At 44.0% G+C, this 21,769-nt stretch overlaps 1 protein-coding gene across 5 annotated transcripts in view; it reads right to left on the bottom strand.

Annotated features, from left to right (window-relative positions):
- The window catches only part of MAPRE2 (microtubule associated protein RP/EB family member 2), a 99,913-nt gene that overhangs the window by 41,939 nt on the left and 36,205 nt on the right, over positions 1 to 21,769 (bottom strand). The window contains exon 1 of one of the 5 annotated variants that reach the window (XM_055799045.1): positions 14,936 to 15,141. The exons of 3 other annotated variants lie outside the window; for them this stretch is intronic. In XM_055799045.1, the coding sequence (XP_055655020.1) occupies positions 14,936 to 15,023 (88 nt within the window). In that variant the 5' untranslated portion in view covers positions 15,024 to 15,141. Of the gene's footprint in view, positions 1 to 14,935; positions 15,142 to 21,769 lie in introns of those variants that run through there. One more of the 5 variants, XM_055799043.1, reaches the window with a different exon arrangement.

The raw sequence follows: 21,769 nt of genomic DNA on the forward strand, positions 1-21,769 counted from the left end.
AAGAAAGCAGGAATTTCCTCATCATCCCTCTCCAAAAGCAACTGCAAAGAGAAATACATATCCTGCAACCGACAGGAGAGCAAACCACGTCCTTCGCTGCAGTGCATGGGGTGGGGAGCTCCGCTGCAGGAAACTGTGAGCAAACGAATAACCTTGAGTTTTACAATGATGCCCTGAAGGATATCTCTAACAAATTACACTGTGTCTGCAAATGAATTATTACATTCTATGGGTCAAACGAAAGTTCAGGCTATTTGTTAGAGACAATAGCTCCACATTTGTACACGCAGGTATCGCATTTATACATGCAAGTATGCAAGAAAGTGTATCAATACAGTTTTAAACAAACTTGAGCAAAATGAATCAGAATTTCCATTTAAAAAAAAAATTAGTGTCATGCAATTGACAGTTATTCCTAGTGACTTGTTAAAATATGTCTGAATCTTCCACAGCCTCTTCTCTTGAAAGAGTTCACCACGTCTTTGCATCTCCTGTCACCCACATTCCCAACGGTTACGTTTTAAATAAACTCAGCTGGGAAAGGTTTCCTTTACAGTAAGTGTGCTCTAATTTAAGGGTCAGATACACACACATCCTGTTTGCCACACAGACAGACCTTGAAAAAACAAAACAAAAGAATAGGAAAAAGAACAAGCAGGCATGGGTAGTGGAGCCTCCATGATCGGCAACAGACAAGAACCCCCTGTGCTCGACATCCACAGCGGGGCTCAGGTTTTCTCCAGGACTACAGATTCAAAACACATACTAATAGCCATTTGTAAGTCTATGCAAGAGACCAGCTGGACAGGTGGAGACACACAGGCCATACTCTGAATGGCCAAGTAGCCAACAACTTGATCATATCTTCTAACCTACTACTTCTTCCCAATAACATTATTTACATTTTCAACTTATTAGGCTTTCCCTTGTTTAGGCTGAAGGCTCTCAAGCATAAGATTGCAATGAGGCTTATACAAGCCTGAAAACCAGCATCTACCTGAGATCTTCCACCTTCCATAGAGATGCCTGGCAATTCTACAGTAACTAAAAGCAGATTGAAGATAGCACATCATATCCCCCACTTCAGAGCACACAGGTGCAAATTAAAACCCTCTGGCTGTTACAGTAGTATAACCACAAAGGACTCTCCCTTATTTTACTTATAAGAAACCAAAATTAAAACCCCCAACAAATATGAACAAGCCATAGGAGAATCTTCACAAATTAGTCCAGGCCATTTCAGAAAAACCCTTCACACACACATGACTAAGCACCACAGATCTGAGTTCAGAGGATGAGTTAGGTGCTGAAAATCATGTATATACTTAGGGAGTTTCCCCAATCAAGAAATTTACTGGCTCAACACGTCTGACAGTAAGCATTACACCCAAAGAAGTATTAATTTTTTAAGGCTACACAAATGTAGCACTGAGCATTCAGCTACTAGACATTTTTCACTGCTCTTGCTACAGATAACTTGCAGCTGTTACAAGGTGCTATCCAGCGGTGTTTGAGGACAGTTTTGCAAGAGGCATATTTACTTTATTTTTCTGAGGAGAAACTAGCAGTTGCTGACAGCAGAAGCTGCGTTATGACAAACCGGTAATAATGGCAAGACCGGAAGGATTACAGCAATGAATCTATCTGTAGTGTAAAAGCCCATCATGCACGCCATCGCCTCTTAACCTGCAAAGCCTTGTGGTTTTGTACAGTCAGGCACAGTACAATGCTAAGTTTTTAAATGCTGTAGAAAGCCTATGTGACAATATAAAGAGGAGCCTTCTGGAAACTGGCACCTGATAGCACCAGGATATATACTGCCAGTAAAACAAAGGAGCTCACATCAAAAATTACTGAAGTGGAAGATACAGCAAAAAGGCTAAGATGTAGCTGAGTGAGACTGCTGCAGCTGCTGTTGGGAGGGCTTTCTCTATTAAAGCTATTGCAAAACAAAAATCACTAAAGGAATGAACCTGCCGGCCTTGGTGGCTGCATCCCTGAATAAAGAAAATTCATCCTTTCATATCGTCCTGAAATAGCAGCTGATTTGCAGCTGGACCTTACTTGCTTCTTTAACATTCACTGCATACAGCCTTAGCTGTAGTCATTAGAGGCCAGTTATGCTTGAGGTTGTCTTTACTGAAAGGAGTCCTGAGGACAGAAAGACGCTACAAAAAGCACCTGCACAATGCTGACAACACTGTTCAACTTACTCTCCCTTTTGACTTACACTGTGCTCCAGCAGCAAATTATATGGCCACAGCCACGGCCCTCATGTCAGAGCACTGCAACTGAAGCAATATTTGTAGCAAGCACTATAAAGGCTTTATTTAGTCAGAAACTCAAGCAGTTAAAGATTGACCACAATGAGTATTGGCATGGAATAAAGAAAAAAAAGGAGAAAATAATCCTGTGGTTGTAATATTGGGGGAAATTCACACCTTTTGAAATGCTGAATGTCAAAATCCATAGCGCACTGTTCCCATTTTACTAAATAGCCTTGAAATGTTAAAAATCTTCTATTATCTCTGCATCTCATGCAATTCTGAATGCCATTTTACATACATCTGACTTAAAGATCTAAAATGGTTTGTGAAGCGTGCTACAGAGTCTAGACAAGACTGAAGCGATCTATGTACATTTTGATTGCTTGAATGTTGCAGAATTACCTTTAACACAGCAGTGTTTTATTCTATTGTTCTCACTGCAGCTCCCTGTTTAAGTGCAAGTGAGATTAAAGTAATAAAGATTTGCTTTGATTGGATTAGGGCATTTTTAAGTTTTGTTCTTTTAAATTAGAGAGGCTGCCTGCCAATGCTGGGATGTTATGACCTACATAAATTTTGTGACGGGTCTTCAGGACTGTTTAGACCCAAATCTGAGTAACTCCTATAAAGACCGACGGTAATTATTTCGTGGTACATATGATACATAGAAAAAGTAAACAAAAAAACTAAAAACACCCCATCACAAAAAGCCCCAAAAACATATTCTCTGAGAGGCAGAAATATACTGGTTCTTTTTCAGACATTCAGTTCCCCCAAATCTGAAAAACACAATCAAAAGTATTCAAACAATATACGCAATTTGAGCCAAAACCTCTGAGATGGCCCAATAACTAGCAATGCATTACACTGTCTGCTGCATAGTTTTTACAAAATAGTTTTAAATTTATTCACTAAATAGTTATGAAATTGGGGTGGTTTACCAAAATGAAAAGACCAGTTAGAATTTCCAAGAAAATTTAGTGCCTGGAAGATCTTACAGCACCTGAGGGGGACAAGCCACATTCACTGACTCACTTCAAATTAATTTTTTTGATCTGACAGTCATATTTGCATAGAATAAGTAAGGTATTTTATTTTCCAACTACATTTGCACTCCTGCTTTCACTGAAACTGTACAGCAATGTAATACACAACATCATGACTCTACAGCAATACTAACAGGGTTTTTTTCCAGGCTTCACCTTTGCCTCTGAAAGTACAATGCAATATTAACACTTAACTACATGGTATCTCAATTGTGGCTGAAAGTATTTGCATACTCTGAAAGGTTCCTTATCAATTTCTATGAGTAAACAAATACACTCCTAACAATGGATGGAGGTTCAAGAAAGGCAGTTATCAATAGCTTACATAAAATAGAAGCAATTCACAGCGTTTGGCCACCACCATTTCCCCCCAGATAGACTGGTTAGGAATGGACCACCGCAGTGCACAGCAACCTCAAACTGCACCTTGGAGTAGCTGAACAAAGCAATAGCAGTGCTCGGCGCTGAACAGACAGGCATTTGTTAACATGGGGCAAGGATGCACAAATTTCAGTACAAAATGAGTGTTACTACAAATTAAGAAGGCATTTTATTAATGAGGAACCACAAAAATCTTTGAAGTGGGCTGAATGAGAGGAACATAAGCGTGGCAAGGCTGCAATGCAAAAAAACCCAACTGCTTTTACTTACAGTTATTACCCTCCCCCCGCCAAGGCTTTCAACTCCAAGATCTTAAGCTTGAATTGCTGCTCTGATGCCCTGAAGGACAACATTCAACCTGTAAAATTTTCATAAACAGACACTGGCAACCAGCCTACCTTTCACAACAGACAAGGGGATGGAGGGGAGGGGGGGAACTAGTTCAGAGAAAAAATAATTCTCAGACTTGCATTATATAGTAAACAATTCAATTAGGAACACCTACATTTTAGAAAACAAAAGAGGATCTATGACCATTTTGTAACTAGAAAACCTTGAAAAAGCTGATGAATAAACCAACACTTAATCTTCTGTGAAACAAAGTCTCAATTCACCAAGACACACATGGGAGGTTTAATTCTCCTTTTATTCATTTTTTTCTTCCACTCATGGAAAATAACAGATTACTAAGCATACATGCAGACACTGCTAAAGGATTGCTAAGAGGTTAAAAAATGCAAGGTAACAGCAGTGCTGAGTACACTCATCATGGTGGCGGAGGGATGCCTCGAGAGGCTGCAGATGTTAGGAAGCCTCAGTTCCTAGCCCGGGTTCTACAAAGAACAAGGGAACCTCCTATCTTTTTGCTCCCACTAGATGGTCGATGACTAGTTGCATTTTCAGAAAGTAGATCCTCATATGCTTTAGCAAATGCAGATTTACTGGAAAATGAAGACAGCAGCAGAGAAGAGCTTGGCCCCAAACCCACTGCCCCACCTGCGCGAACTCCCAGGCAAAACAATGCGGGTACAGCCACGCACCTAAGCAGCCACCTGCATCTACACCATGGAAATGTCCTTCCCTGATTAGGAAGGGATCAAAACAATCAGAACTCCTGATTAAGAAAAAACAACACTGTCAGGCACCCAAAGCACGATGCTGGAGGCATAACCCACCAGCACAGCAGCCACGCTGCAGCTCGGTGGCAGCTCTGGCAGGGCAGGCAGCCTGCTGCTCCCGACTCCTGCTGTTTCCGCCTTCTAAGTCCAGAAAAGGCTGTGGGCAGGCTTGGGAGTTTCAGCAGGGATGAGATCCAACTAGAGTCAGATGAAGTCACCAAATGAATTTAGTTTTGACCTATCCAGGGTTTTGCTGCCCTCCTCCTCCTCCCTGACATGTATACGTTTGGAGGTGAAAGGCTAAAGTAACATGCTGATTTACTCCAAGCATAACGTAATGGCAAAGGAGATTTTGTAATACTATACAGCCCTCCTGACGGGGGGCCTGAGCAGCCTCCAAGCGCCTCACACCCCCACACAGAGCCAGGCGAGCAGGGCAGTGACTCAGCAGGAGATGGGCACTGAGCATCCACCGGTTTCAGAAGAGGGCAAGTCTGTGAAGAAGGGAAAACCAGAGGATTAAACAAGGGGAAACGCAAAGCCCTTCTCCCAACACGTAGCTGCTGTTTCCTACCAAGAGACACTTAATAAAGCCTGGCTGTCCGAGGCATGCAAAGCTAACTCAGAGAGCACTCTCATGGGAGAGCTCCTGCGCTAGCTATAGAGGGACTAACAATACACCTTTTCTACTCGCAGATGATGTAATATGATACAGAGAACAGGACTTTGTCATGCATCAACTTTTCAGCTTTTAATTTCAAGACATATTCTTTAACTGGAATATACATAATTAATTACATGACAAAGCAAAAATATCCATTTGCTCTACTGTGTGTCTACAAACTTTTAGTCATCCCTGGGCACTAAGCTGCAGAAGCTGCTCCCAGTGATTTAGAGAATGCAATATGAAGTAATTAATACACTGCAGCAGCAGCAGAAGTGTAGCTTTTGCAAAAATTAACCTAGAAAACAGTTGAAATTGAGGTAGTCTTAACTGAGACTGCATACACACATTTTTCTTTTTGATTTGAAACCTTTGATGATAGGATGATTTCATCTGGCTGGCAGTACTAAATTTGTTGTCGCATGACATGCCTTTCACTTTTAAAGTGCCTGACTTCATGACTGTTTTGTATGCTGTGTTTGTTTTGAACTCAAGAGCTGTTTATGCCTACTAAGAGTTACAGGACAGGATCATAAAGCAGCTCTGGTAGGCGGGGAACTCCAGAGATATCTGCTCCAACCTCCCATTCGCTGCAGATCCAGCAAGAGAAGGCTGCCAATGGTCCCATCTAGCAGAGTTTTGAGTCTCTCCAAGGACAGATATTTCACAGCCTTCCTGGATAACCTCTTCCAGTGTTTGACCGTCCCCCACCGTAAATTTTTTTCTCCCAGTATCTAAAGCCATTTCTACTGTTGCAGCTGCTGACTGCTATTGCCTCTCCTCCTTTCACTGTGTACCTCAGAGACCTGGCTCCAAGTTCTCTACACACCTCCCCTATTAGACAGCTAACGACTGCAATGAGACTTTTCCCTCTCCTGAGCTCGCTCTTCTCCAAGCTGACCAAATGCAGCTCATGTGCTCCAGCCCACTGACCATCCTGGTGGCCCTCCACCCCACTCACTTCAGTATGTCACCGTCTTTCTCAAATTGGAGAGGCCAAATTCAGACACAGTATGAGAGACGTGGCCTCAGAAGCACCAGAGGGGAATAATCATTTCCCTGGAGCTGCTGGCTACATGCCTGCTAATGCAGCCCAGCATGGGTTTTGGCCTTCTTCCCTGCAAGAGCACATTGCTGACTCATGTTCATCTTGTTCACCAGCACCACCAGGTCCATATTGTGCAGCACTTCAGGAACAATTAGAAGGGTGTGTGTGTGTGTGTGTGTGTGTGTGTGTGCTTAAAGTAGTAGTGGAAGAAAACACCTCATCATATTACAACCAGAGCTGCTTAAGAAGCAAGGCGGTTCTACAGCATCCCCGTTGCTGGGAAACTCATTTCACACTTGGGGACCACAGGTTAAAAATGTACATTGGAGGGCCAAACTTCTGCAGGCAGAAATACATATTAAAAGAAAAAAAAGAAAATACGCCTTATGCCTCCTTGAGTCTGACAACTGACACAACATGAATGTGTTGACTGAAAACAGTTTTTTCAGATCCTGATTCAGAGCCTACATCTTGCACAACTTTGAACCTAATGTGGGCAGGGAGTGATATGGACCCAAAAAAATAATCTAGTAAAATACAATTAATGCCTTGCTGCATATCAAGGTTTCCAACAGAATGGCTATTTACATGTGAATGATGTCTTTTTAGGAAAATGTACCTCTTCTATTCAACCAATTATCATTTCATTGCCTCCATGTTCTCAGCACTCCTACACACCACGGTCTTTCTGTATATGAAAGCTCCTGTGGGATTTTCATTTCACTGGATCATGTAATCCACTTCCATACAAACAATTACTCACAGATTCTATAGTTATTTTAATAAACTATGATTTGTATAACACTGAATCCATAAGTAAAGCAAATGCATACTCTACTTCAAATATCTCAGTGCTTCCTATTCATGATACTGCTGGACTAGCTCCACAGAGATTAACCTTAAGAAGCAAAGTCTAACAACCATGTAAAATTTGCCCAAAATGAATTTTCATTCCCCCAAAACTGTTTAATACATATTGCCAGCAAGCCCTTCTGAGCATCAACACTGCATTCCAGAGTGACAGGCAAGAATTTGCATTCATGTGCCTCTCTGAATAATTACAGCTGCTTGGGCAGGAAATCTATCTGTAATCTGCATGGTACTAAGAAACCCTGCTGCAGGGGGGATATTCACTTGAGTTACTCCTAAAAGATAAAACCAAAGTCCATGGATCTCACTCAGGGTTCCAAATCGCCAAGAACATAATAATGAAAATTAAACCTCTGAAACAATACACACAACCATATAAAAAGACAGGACATACAGTGTTGCTTTACACTATACCATTAGAGCAAAATAAGCTATTCCTTTACTCTGTCAGCTGCCACACCGGAGAAGGGCCCATTTCACACGAAGACATCCCAAAATCCAAACCGACAATTCGTCCGTTTCCATAGCTTGTTTAAATATTGTTCCAGACCACTCTAAGTTTCTGTTTAAATTCACACAGGCTCACGCCAATGTTTCTGTCCTTGCCCCTTCATCTGCACAGGACCCAAACCCACAGGCTCCACCTTCCCCCTCCTCTCCTGCACTTCAAACCCCTTCCTTCCCTCCGTCAGCCTCAGTAAGCAACGCAAGGCAGCTGTACACGAGGCCCGGAGATCAAGACTACAACCTGCATGGCGTATTCCTCTCCAGGCAGAACGATTTGGCACAGTTGCAGGATTTCCTAAGGAAGCTACATCCTTAAGTCTCGACTCGCTGATGGATGTTTACGTTTCCTGTTTGGACAGCCTAACAAAAAACCAGATTTAACACAAAAGCACCCTTCACTAAGCATGGGGCTCTATGGGAAATAAGAAATAATTTCAGAGTAATTAAGCTCAGCCGTTTAATAGGTGTGCTTTCAGTATACAGAGCCTTCTCCAGCAAATATTAAATAACTCTGTATACTGCCAGAAAACTAGACAAACCTCTGTCAAAATATCACAGGCAAGTTTTTAATTTTGAAGTAAATAAGCGATAGCATGAAGACAGCAGAACTATGTTAAAAATTAAAAAGCCACCACTTTTAAAACCCCAACAGTTAAATGCATGTTCAGTAAATTTTATAGATGATATTCCCCTTCCCCTCCCACCTAATTATAATGAAACAATACAAGTAAGATGCTTTATCAGTGAGTCAGGCAGCAGAGATCTGAGCAAGATCCAAACAGCTACGCAGTGCTCAGCTAACACCATCCACAGAAGAAACATGGATGTTTTCCATTTACGTTCCCTAGGACCAATACTGGAAGTGAGCAATCAGCGCCGCTAGCTAGAGGCCAGGATTCAGGGAGCAAGGAGGACGCACTTATCCAAATGCTGTCCCAGTGCAGCGTGAGCCTTGCTGCCGCCGCCACCACATTTACTCCGCATTACAGCCTTCGTGCCATCCCGCTCAGTGGTTTGCGTGATTGAGAACAGATGTAGCAAGACCACTCGTTTCCAATTATCAAACAAAGGCTGAAAGTTGCATCTCCAAAATGAAAAGCTGGCACACGATTTATCTTCTTCCTTACCAAGCCTTCGCTATAATTAGCTTTGGGCAGGAGGAAGGAGAAAACACTGTCAGATTAAACTAACCTCCTCCCCAGCCCCCAAACCCAAAACTTCTGGAGATATTTTAAAAAGCAAGTCACTCATTCAAATGCCAAGACTTGAAATGTAAACCTACTACACTTATTTTTTCTTACTGCCTCCCCAAACCAAGTTTGGTATCTCAAAAGGTTAGTCCAGTATGCCACCTGAGAGAACGTTCCTGTGCTCCAGTCTGCTTGTCATGATGTAGCTGCACCTCCCTCAAACTAGCCATTCATGCAGCAAAGGAAAACTCAAATAGCTTTAATCAGGCTCTCTTGATCCACAGCCCCAACTCCAAGTCACCTTTCTTTCACAATGCAGCATATTTTTCAGTGCTTGCTTTCCAGGAAGGTTAGATTGACAAAACTAGGCAGAAGCCAAAATGTCTATTTCTAAAAGTGACAGTAGCAGGTTCAGTTCTTACATACCCTAAACCCACTCTTTTTTTTTTTTTTTTTTTTTTTTTAGCATGCCAGAAACACACTGCTGTTGCTATGCAGCTGAACGAGGTAGCTTAAAAAAACCCCACACCATGCAACAAAAACCAGAATGCAGCCTCCCACCTACAGGATGTTTCCAAAACCCACAGAGGCTGGGTGCAAATTAGGCGTACTGAGACCTTTTCGGTGATAGCGCTTGGGTGCAAGCTGAGAAGATGGTGCTGTCTGAAAGTTGCTTTCATTTCCTCACACAAACTGGGCTGTCTGCGGGGTGTTGTTTTCCTTTTTCCCCTCTCCATAAAGCTACCTCTCTCTTAGCCCCCGATTTTAACAAACAGCTACAAGTGCCAAAACATTGTGAAGGTATTTCCTTCAAGGAAGATCTAAATCCAGGTCAAGAGAGGTAGCCCAGTAACACAGGCACAGACTATCTAGGCTTCAAACTACCAATGCGGTATTGAGCAGAGTCATCCTCATAACCTTCTGAGACATTGCCATGCACTCACATGTGATTCCCAGTTATCATCAGACAGTTTCACCCTTAAGAGCTGGACCTGCCCAGCAGAAGACATTCACCAAAACAGCTCTCCCTAGGCAGAGTACTCCCTAATCAGAAAACACGATTAATGAAGAGTGGCAGCGACAGAATGACAGCTTTATGAAAGTGAAAGAAGAGAAAATAGAGGGTACCTAAGCTCACAGGAACCAAGGAAAGATTTCTGCACGGTCCCTCTTACACTGGCTAGTAGCTGTTGTTTGTAAGGCATCAGGAGTCTTCTCTCAGATAGCTAGTAACTATCCTGTTGCAGTCCAGATGCTTGACAGACAAGGGAGTTATCACAAATACCACTTTTAGAAAAGCTCAAGCCAAAATTATTGGGTGTGATTTATGGGTTGTTTTTTTTTAAACAAACATTTATTACTGCCTTTCTCCTACTTCCAGTGAAATCTAGGGCAAAATTCTCGTAATCTGCAACAGTAGCATTTAGGCCAACAACAAGCACCTCTGAAAATAATGTTTCAGTTCAAAAAGATTCAAAAACATATTTAGTAGCATTTTCCTTGACTAGCATTTACAGTTTCAGAGGATGGAAACAGTCACACCTCTCTGTACTATGAAGTGAGAAGACAACTCACTGCTTTTACTCTGTATTGTCTTCCCCATTCTCAGCAAGTTTGGGCCTTTAATATATTATTTTTATCAACACGTATGGTCTGTTTTTCTTCAGTGGAATTACCTAGTTACCATATTCAACGCAACCTAACTTTAGAGCAAGAAATGCCTTCTTCCCAGAGTAAGGCGAAGCCGTAAGTCTCCCTTTGTACCCTGCGCCAAGCTGCACACGTGCGGAGGCACTGAGCTGCCAGCAACAGGGGCACGTCCTGCAGTGGGGAGGATGCTCTGTCGCGTGGGGCCAGCCTGTGTCCAGCAATTCATCGGGAGCCTGGAAGGCAAAGCCCAAAACGGATTTTGCTATAACGACTTCCATCGTGGAAGTTACCAGCTCATACTGCAGTAAAAGACAGGCAGATACACTCTGTAACACCCCACAGTTCATTACAGCCACGGGTGAGGAAGTCATGGCTTCTGTCCAGCTTTCATTATTATGGACAGCACCATCGCACATCAGTAGCTTAATGGCTGCTAAAAGGAAGACAACACTCAGGAAAACCAAACATTTAAACCAGATACCATTAGAAAAGGACATGCTCATAGATCAGAAAGAGGGGTTGGGTTTTTTTGTTTGTTTTAATTTATTTTAGTTTAGTGATTTGAAGAAAAATAATCAGGAATTTAGCCCCCTTTGTGAAAGTTCTGCATACAAAACTAAATATAACTGGTGTATGAAGGACGAGAAAGCCATTTTTCTAGCAGCACATAGATAAACCAAGAGTTAGGCATGGTATCCTACAAAGGAGAGTACAACAGTTTGTCCCTATTAGACCCCAGTGGTTTAAGCTAGGTGTGCCATTCAAACCTGAAAGTATTCAAACTCTTTGTATAGCTAGCTTTTAAACATGTGATGAGCTGCTCAACCACATAAGATGCCAGGAGTCTCACAAAAAAGCACTGTAGACATGCCCTGTTTAAAAAAATTCTCCACACAGCTGTTGATTTGCTTTTTCATTGATTTTTTTCAGTCGTCTTTGATCATGCAAGTAAAACTATAATTAAATGTAATGCCGTTCTCTGAAATGAGCTCAAGTCTATTTTGGGCCAACAGCATTTCACTAGAGAAATACAGATTGATTACAGTTATTTACTCTGAAAGGTAACATCTCCGTGTGACTGAATTTTATGCCAAAGTGCCTGGTTTCCGTTTACCAGCTAAGTAAATTGGGATAAGAAACTTAACACCTCAGGCCTGCATGTCCCTGTCTGCAAAATTTAATATGTCCTTTGGAAGACGGGAAAACTATTTGTGGCTTTGCATACGGAGCACATGGCTGGGACTCGTGGTATAGGTTCAGCTCCTTGCTGCATCCTCAACTCAGTGGATAACTTCGGGCAGCTCCTATCATGTCAGCTTCCTAGGCTGTAAAACAGTATAAACTTCAGCCCTTTTTAAACCTACTTCAGAATCTGGATATCAAATCTTTGGTAGGAGCTGGTATTTTAAATAGCAACATTGGTTTTTTGTTTAGTTGTGGGGTTTTTTAAGTGGGAGAATATCTACTGGTAAACTGGTAAGCATAAATTTACTCTGATCAACAAACACTTCTGTTTTAAAATATTCATGAACAGAGCATGTTAAAAAAAGTAAAATGAGAAAGCCTTGCTCATATTGCAGGAGAGAGAAGTGAAAGGCAAATACTGAACCTCTACACGCATGATAGATGCAGTTTAACTTACAAGCAAAGCTGCAGTACACAAGTGCATTGCGAGCAAAGTACGTACTTCCCGATCCGTACAACTGCTGATCTGATGTCATGCTCCAGGCTGTGCTTAATGACGTATTTATTTCATATTTCTAGACAGACGGAACAAACCAGCCCGACAATGAAAGGCATAGCAATATGTCATATGGCGAAGTTGTACAGGCTGCTCCCAAGTCAGCATGGCACCACACTGACAGTATTAATCCGTTACATCTAGTGATGTTGCTGCAACACAAACATGGCAAGGACCAAACTAGTCTAACGACTAAGGTTTTCATGGAAGTTAAAAGCCCATTCTTCTCCAGTATCAAGGAGAAGTTTCACCACAGCTTCCACATATTTTAAGGTTCCCTTTCTGTTATGGTTGACATTTACTTCATAAAGCACTTAAGAAATAGATGAAAACAAAGTAAGTATTGCTTCCCCCCTTGAAGAAAGGGGGAAATAAACAGATAAAGGTGCCAGGACTCTGTAAATCAGGGTAGGTTTCCACAAGGCAAAGCAAGCCTAAATAAGATTCCCCAGTGGCAATTTTTATTTGTGCATTAAAGGTTTATTTATGAAATACATTGAATTGGATTATTTACTTACTGCCCTAAAATCATGTGATGTTAGTATTACTAGCTCTACATTCCTTTATATTGCCTTAGGTATGGATACAAATGGATACAAAGCTTTACAAGACTAAGGAGCACTCCTCTGGATAAAAGGCTACTCAGATGCAGAATAACTTCCCAGTTTCTGGAAAACTGGGCAAGTATATAATTATATCTGTCATCATGTGCTTAACACAGCAGCCTCACAAAGTGCCTTTTCTAGGCATAGTTCAGTGTACGATATGACAGGCAGAAGGACAAGAAAACCAACTTGTTGATGGCTGCAGAAAATCACATACAAGCCTATTGCAAAAGCATAATGGAGAACCCCACTCAACAGAGATTTTCCAGAGAACCCTTCCAAAGGCAAGCAGTGAGATAGCAACCAGTAGCACCTATGACACATCCATGACATGTCAGAATAACCAAAGGTAGATGCACAATAATTAATTTCAAATCTATTGCAAATTTCTGCTTAGGCATGTGATAGAAATAACAGCTTTGCTCTAAACCAGAACCTTCTTCTGCTCAGCTGAAATTTAGATATAGGAAGTAGGAGCTCCAACCTTTCTGCAAATAGAAATAGGTCTTCACAAAAGCACTTTTGCTACTTTGTGCTAAATGTGTGCATCTGGACTTCGTTACACAACGCATCAATAGATTCAGAGAGAGGGACAGGCTAGATTTTGCGGTATTGAGACAAACCACACACTTGGGTCTCCAACACATTTCGCAACCACCCATCAGCCTATGATCAACAATGAGATCCACCGCTGAGGTTATTGATGGCCAGCGATGCCGGTAGCAGCTCTGTTACTCCTCAGGCAGAAAAAAAAAAAACCCACTGTGATTTTTCTTCCGACAAACAAGCCAAGTCATCCACATTTGTTTTCATCTAATCGAGCAAACAACTCGCCACTTTAGTCAGATATTTGCAAGCAGCATCATTTCCTGCTGTTTGAGTATCAGCTTTAAGGGGCGTGTTCTCTGCAGAGGCATTGCTTGCTGTCATCCAGGCAGTATTTAAAATAACTGTATGTTAACATAAGGGGAGCTACCGGCTGTATTATCACCCTTGGAGTCGGCAGCCAGGAGCACATAAAACCAGTTGCGTTCCGGGCTGCGCCGCGACCCTTATCAAACAATGCAAACAATTTTAATGAGCTTATCTGCCGGAACATATTGTCAGGGATGTTAATGCAGAAGCGCTGCCAGCAACGCATGCCAGACCATTCAACAAAAATCCCTACAACTGCGACAAAGGACGTGCGCCCCCCCCCCCCCCCCCCCAAACGAAAAACGATAGATAAATAGAAAATTAGGCTGGCCCCGGCGGGCGGGGGGGCGGGTGGAGCCGCCTCCCCCCCACCCGCGCAAACACCGGGGAGGGGGGGGCTGTCACCCCCGCCCCGATCAGCGGGGGTCGCTGGCACCCCCGGGCCGCTGTGCGGGGGGCGCTCGGCCGCGGCCGCCCCGCAGGGCAGTGCCCGGTGCGGTACCCGGGCCAGGCAGGCGCTGCCCGCGCCCCGCCATCCCCGGCCGCCGCCTCCCGCACGGCGCCGCCTCCGAGATCCGCAGCGAGGTGCTGCGGCTCTTTCCAGGGGGAGCTGCCCGCCTGCGCGGAGCTCTTTATTTCCTTCCTTTCCTTCCCCCCCCCCCCCTTTCCTTCCCCCTTTTTTCCTTTTGTGGTTTTTTTTTTTTCTTCATTATTTCTAACCGCCTTTCTTCCGCCCGGGCGAGCGAGCCCCCGCAGACATCCCGCCTATTCACCAAGCGCCTGCCAGCCGGACAATGCGAGCGCCGCCGCACGCCGCAGCCCCCGGCCGCCCGCCCGTCCGCCGGCAGGGGCTGCAGCCCGCCCGCCTTATGCAACCGCCCCCCGCGCTGCAGCCCCCCCCGGCCGCCGCCGCCCCGCTCGCCGCCGCAGTACCTGTAGGAGCGCTCCCCCCGCACCGTGTGCTTCCTGAAGGGGATGATGGTCCCGTTATCCTGGATGATGTCGTTATTGTTCTCGCCATTTGGGGACAGGGCTTGGGTCGGTCCGGGCATTGGCGCTCCCGCCGCTCCGCAGAGCCCCGCGCTGCTGGTGTGCGGAAGGTGGCGGCAGCCGACTGTCGCCGCCCGCCCGCCCGCGCCGCCCCGCCCCGCCGCGCACGTCAGCCCCGCCGCCGCCGCGCCCCACGTGACCGCCTCTCGCCATGGCAACCGGCCGACTCCGCGCCTCGCCGCCCGCCGCGCCGCGGCCGCCCCGCTGCGCCCGGGGAGGGGGAGGGGGCGCCCCGCCCCGCGCCCCCGCACAAAGAGCCGCTCGCCCCGTGCGTGCGGGGGGATCCGCCGTCCCCCGCGGGTGGCGGGCCCGCGGAGAGCGCCCGAGCCGCGGGGCGGCCCTGCCCGGCGCAGGCAGACAAAGCGCTGGGGCAGCCCCGTGCACCCCTCGCAGGAAGGCGTCCCGCTCCCCTCCGGCAACGGGCCGGGGGACGTGCCGCCCCCGCCCGTGACAGCGGCGGCTGCGGCTTCGCCCTGCGTTACCAAAACGACGGGGACCTCCGAGCGCGGTAGCCCACGGCTACCCGCCCCTCCCCGCCTCGGGCAGCTCCTCTGGGCTCGGCCGGAGCCCCCGCCCCCGCCGCTCTGCTGCACCGCCCGGGCGGCGGCCGCGCAACCCCGACAGGGAAGCAGCGCCCGGCGCTCCGCGACACCTTCCCTCCGATCCGGTGCGCCTGGAGCAACGGCCAGCTCCACCGCCTGCTCCGCCGTCCGCGGCTCGCCAGAGCAGGTTCTGTGTTCCGTACGGTAGGCACTTTAACCAAACCGTGCATAAATGTTAAATGGTATGGGAACACGAGGGTGTCAGAAACCGTGGACTCCTAATCATTAAAAAAAAAAAAAGCATAGGAAGGTCTAAGTTCATGGATGCTTTTTTTCCCCTGTTCCTGCATCCACTGCTCCGCCTGGATTCCCTCCCAGCCCCAAGCACCAGGATAGCCAAGTTACCAAACCCTATATCCCTGCTTACAGCTTCACTGAAGAGTGCAGTACAACACCTGCCAAGCTGCACTGCACATCTGCAGCGTCCTCCTGTTCCCAGGCTTACACAGGGAAGCAAGCTGATGGCATGACTTGCCTGGGTCAGAAACATGAAAGGGGCAAAACCCAAACTTGCCAGGGTAGTGGCGCCGAACTGCTGGCACTGCCATTCACACAACCCCTCATGTCTTCCTCCCCTTCATTTAAAAGGGTTTCCCATCCCCCCTCTTAGCATATCTCTACAATTTCTGCATATCTCACCTTGCGTAGACACATCCTTCAAAGCTGGATGTTAACCACAGAGCAATGCCAATCATAGACGGCAGATCAGAACTTCACCACAGTAAAGCCTACCCTTGTGTCCCAATAGTGGATCAAAACTCACATTTACCACATTAGAAAAATAAACTATCCAACTGTTTACAAATTGTTTTCTCTACGGAGAATCCAGCAAGAGCAACTATGGGCACAGACTCTAAACATCACTGTAAGACCTCAAGGCTGTTGGATGTGAAAGAGCAAGAAGTAGTTGGGCAGATATACCAACATCTTAAAAAAAAAAGGCACTCCTAAATTCAACTCTCTAAAATTAATTTTAAGGTGACAGATCTATTGGAAGCAATGAGTATTTCTAATGTGTTCTCAGAGGCACATGCTAGTATCTTATTAAAAGGTCTGAAGTATGAGTTTGATCAGGTTTATACCTCAGACTTTCTGTGTGAAGAAAGTGATTTTACAAAATTTTAACCAATCTTTATCTAACCTTTCAGACTGAAATGCCACTTTGCTGAAAGCTTAGTTTACATGATTATGCTCATGATATGGACTCTGGGTTCACAGAGAGCTTGTAAGGTGAATACAATCAATAACTAAACACCAGCTGCGCAGCACTTGGACTGCTGAGAAACTACTTGGATTTAAGTCAGATGTATACATTAATACACATAGAGAGCAATCTAACAAAACTCAAAATTAGTCTGCCAATTTGTCATGGTCCTCTGAACACCAGGACAGGAGGTTTTATATATTCTTTCTGCCAGGTTTTCAAATATACTCAAATTTTTCTTTCAGTAACTGACCTATAGACATTTGCAGCTGACATACTTGATTGAGAAATCTTGCATTCATCTGGCAACAGTAAACCCACCAGAGAATTGCCTTTGAATCTTTCTCAAAACAAGCAACAAAATACTTTCTGCTAAAAGGCCAGTGTCTTAGTAATGCTCAAGAGCATGGAGAAGCCAGAAATGCTACATGGTGACAGAATATAAAAATAACCTATAGCAGGTTTTTATCTGCCAGACATAACCCTACCTGCCCTGCTAGGCAGCAAGCAGTAATATACTCCACTACCCTAACTTATAAAAATATTTTTATTTCTTTGCCGGTGGCAAAAAAACAGAAGCTTTTTTACTGATGTCTCCAAAACTGTTTTTAAAACATGTACTGGCAAAGCTACAGAAGTGCAGGTGAGGACAGCACAGCAGCCTTGTTGCCTCAGACCCCTTCCTGCCTCTGCATTAGGATTCAAGGTCAAAAGAACACACACTGCCTCAACGCAACACCTTACCTTTACAGAGGCTGAGCCAGGCCATGGCAAAAGAAGCTTGGTGATGGTTTTCAGAAAGCACATGCTGCTTCGGTTGACCTACCACAGTCGGGCAGAGCACGGGGCACAGTACGGATTCCGTATTGCACAGCACTCCCTCCACTTACATCTCTGTTTGAGCACTGCATGCCCACAAACACAACTCTTGACGTGCAGGAAAGCACCAGCATCTTCTTCCCACTTTCACTGTTCTGAGCCAAGACGTCTCAGGCATGGATCCAGTGGCACAGAACAAGAAAGAGGAACCTGGTGCTATTATTAGGTGCCTGTGCATCTGTTCTGCCTTTATAGATTTTACATGAAGTAGGCGTACAAATAGAAAAGCAGGTTGAAAAATAAGAGGTCAGCACGGTGTTGATAAAAAAGCTCCACCTATGGTATGTTGAAAGCACTGAAATCCAGTACTCACAAGTGGTACGCAGACTAAGCAAAGCAAAGAGCCAGGAAAGGAATTAATGCTAAGGGGGAGAATTACAGAACCTGATGTAATAGATCTCCAAGCACCAAGAACCACAGAAGCAATGGCTGGAAAGGACCAACTGATCGAGGTTGTCCGGTCCAATCTCCCACTCAAAGCAGGATCACCCCCAACACAAGATCAGGTCATATTTGATGATCATAGTCTAGTCAAATCTTAACAATCTCCAAGGATGGAGATGTCACATCCTCTCAGGGCAACCTGCTCCTGTGTCACTTTAGCCTGCTGTTCACAGTTTCCCACCTGACTTTGGCTACAAGGCAATCCCATACTTCCCCCGGACAATATAGCAAGTACCAGATGTGCTGCTGATGGGGAAAAGTCACCACCTTACCCCAGCACATGCATTTCAGTACTTTGATTTCTGCCACGGTGAACCAGGCAGAGGAAACACTGGTGAGCACTGCAACAGGCCTGAATGCCATTCTCCAAAATCTGGTTGCTCCTTCCCCCTCAAAGCTTTTGCTTTCAGTTCCTCTCTCCTTTTTTGCTCCAGGCTTCACTTACTGCAATAAAAAGGCCATGTAGTGTGATTTATAACGCCTGAGAGTGAAATCCCCTAAAAGCCCAAAATGCAGTGTCAGAAAGACCTCAGGCATGCTCAAGCCAGAATATTATATTAGGCAGCTAATGTGGAAATAAATTATGAGTATTTTAGCGCTGATAAGAAGCAACCAATGCACAGCCTCTGAAAACAGAGGTGATGGCCACACTAGAGACTTCTGCTGATATATTTGTCAGAAGATTAAAAAAACACACACAGTTTTAGGGAGCTTTCTATGTGACATAGCCAAAGTATAAATACAATTAATGACTGCAGAAATTCCCCACTGCTTGGATAACTTTGGGGGCAGGGGCTGAGATCAAGAAAGAGATGTTTAACCCCAGAGTGGCCAGCAAACATCTCTCATTTCTAATATCTCTGTTCATGTTGAATTTCATAAAGGAATCAGTGTGATATTCCTTGGACTCTCAGAATACACCTCAGCTACAACTTCAAGCTGCAGCAAACACCATGTAAGTATGACTATTTTGGCCCATGTGCTTCACTTTTTTAGAGGAGTTTCATGAACACTCCTGTCAGAAGCACAGTTTTTCTACCGGGAAAAAGAATGAGAAATCCTCATTTCAGGCAAACAAGCAGTTAGGAGGTAGCAACAGCTTTTGTAAAGCAGCAGTCCTGGTCAATATAGTCTGCTTTCTAACTGTTCGCATAGTTTTCCTCTATCAGGATGAAGATTAATAGAATTGTGCGAAGCAACAGATTTACACACTGTAGAGCAAAATCAGTTATTTTAGCACTCAAGTGTGTGTGTTTATCAGAAACCTGTGCAGAAACAGGCTTTCACTGTAGAAGGCGGCCAACAGCGTTTAGTTCTGAAAGTAAATGAATAAAGAAAATCAGGAAGAAAGTTTGGGAAGAGCTAAAAAAAAGTTAATCTGTTAAGTCTTGGTCATATCTTGCTTGTTCAAGGGAGGCCCAGTTCATTAAGGTACTACATAGACATACTCTGTTCCCAGCATGAGTAGATTCAGTAAGATGGATATAACCATGAGCATGCTTAATTAGGCTGCATCAGAATCAGCCTAATTTCTGATAGCACACACCATGAATAAAAGTTTCATTTAGTAAATCAAGAACAGATGACTTAGGAGATCCAGATTTGCATGTCATCTACGGTAAATACAAATGAGGTATCTGCAACTGCATGCCTATTAGAGCGCACTAGCTCACGCCACCCTAAATTAGTGCACAGTTCTGACCTGTAATGATAACGTATTACACACAAATGTCCATAATTGAATTAGCAACAGCAACGTTACTAGCACAATGAATGTATATCAGATACGATGTGGCATATGATGAGTTTTAAGCTGACCTGGGTTATGCAGAAAAACTCACATTTCTCATTCCACTGACATACTGTCAACTGCACTGATCAACCCAAAGGAAAGCTCCTACTGTGGCATAAAAATAACTCCAAGTGAAAATTCAAAACTATAACTTTACAGACTTTCCTTGTTTACACAGCACTGAATAAAACCTCCCATCTCCACCCTGTTAGTTCATTCCATGCCTTAGATTTCAGGGTGCATTGCATTTAAACTGACCATACCAAACAGCAAATGATAATTTTGCCAGGACAAAGAAACACTGCATGAGTTTTAATAAAACAGCTACTTATCACCCCAGACATCCTGTAGACAAAGAATGAGCTTTCCACTCTTGGGGATTATAGTGCTGCCACTTTAAGCAAAGTCTTGATTATTTGCCTTCCCTGGAGAGAGACAGATAAAGAGAAAGAAAGAGAGGGCTGTCCCAATTACACAATGTGCATGGACCACATACCTATGAGGTAATTCAAGTCTATTTTTAAATATATGGACATATTTATATTTCAGGGGTCACATTTAATATTTTAAGAAGTGTTCTCTGCCTGTGAGGAAGAGTAAACTAAAACTTAGTGTCTTTGTCAGCTAAGCATTCTTGAAAATTTAGTGTAATAAGCTGCAAAGCCAATTTGACCATTAGTGTATGAATTCCTCACTAAAGAGAGAGGTCTTCAAGAGCCACAGCCTGTGGGTATTTTTCTTTAAAAAGGCAGCAGTTACCTTTTGTAGTTCCAGAAATCAAATAGAAATCAGAGGGTTATTTCAAGATTCAAACACTGTCTGCAAAACCAGGATTTTTTTCTTCAAAGAAACAGGATTTCAGAAGCCCTTGAATAGAAGGTATATTTTAAGACTAATTATATGCTTTTAATATTAATTGTTAGATTAAAATTAATAAATAGGTTTACTGGACATTTATTAAATCAAATCCTTTCAGCGTTTAGCTAAATCCAGCTGCTTTAAAGAAAAAGTCCCTAATTCTTATTTAGAAAGAAGCACTCTTCAGCATACAAAGAACTTTGTACCTGAAACGCAAGAAGTTCACACTGAATATCCAAAACATTTTTATCCAGCACTTCCTACATAACAAAAAACTCCAGTGAGAGCAGGAAACACTCACTGAAGGATGTTTCCAAAGAATAAATTTTCACTTCCTTTAACTCCAGACCAAACCAGAATTTTGAATTCTTTGGTGCCTGTTACATTTGTGTTCAGTGATATCTACCAGGCTGTAGCTGAGTTTCAGGCACACCTGGGGTAGCTGCTTTCATCTGAAAACCTGTAAACTGAGGCTGTGATCAATAAATGCTTGGAGTGATGACTTTCTCACTCTGCCTCTAATACTGATTGAAAGGAATTGAGGCAGGAGACTGACTCATGGCTCATTCACATGCATTTAGATGGAACTATTTGGCTGGGGCTGTTCTAGATTTAACATTGCCACTTCCATTTGTATGGAGGCGTTAACTAGCTTTCTAGTCTTGTTTTGTCAGAGTTCAAATGTAAAGACCATGGAAAGCCAAAATAAAAACATTTAAAATGTTCAATCAATCTGGATTCCTGGATTTTTTTCAGAGAATGACAAAACTTTAATTAAATGGGATCTCCATTAGGTGACAGGTCAGGTCGGAGGATGCTGGTCCAACACTAATCCCCACCCCCAGCTTTGGATGGTGAGATAGTGGAACAGGTTGCCCAGAGAAGCTGTGGATGCCCCATCCCTGGAAGTGTTCAAGGCCAGCCTAATTCAAGCGTTG

The sequence above is a fragment of the Falco peregrinus genome, chromosome 3 (genome assembly GCF_023634155.1).
Source record: "Falco peregrinus isolate bFalPer1 chromosome 3, bFalPer1.pri, whole genome shotgun sequence".
Taxonomy (NCBI): Eukaryota; Metazoa; Chordata; class Aves; order Falconiformes; family Falconidae; genus Falco; species Falco peregrinus.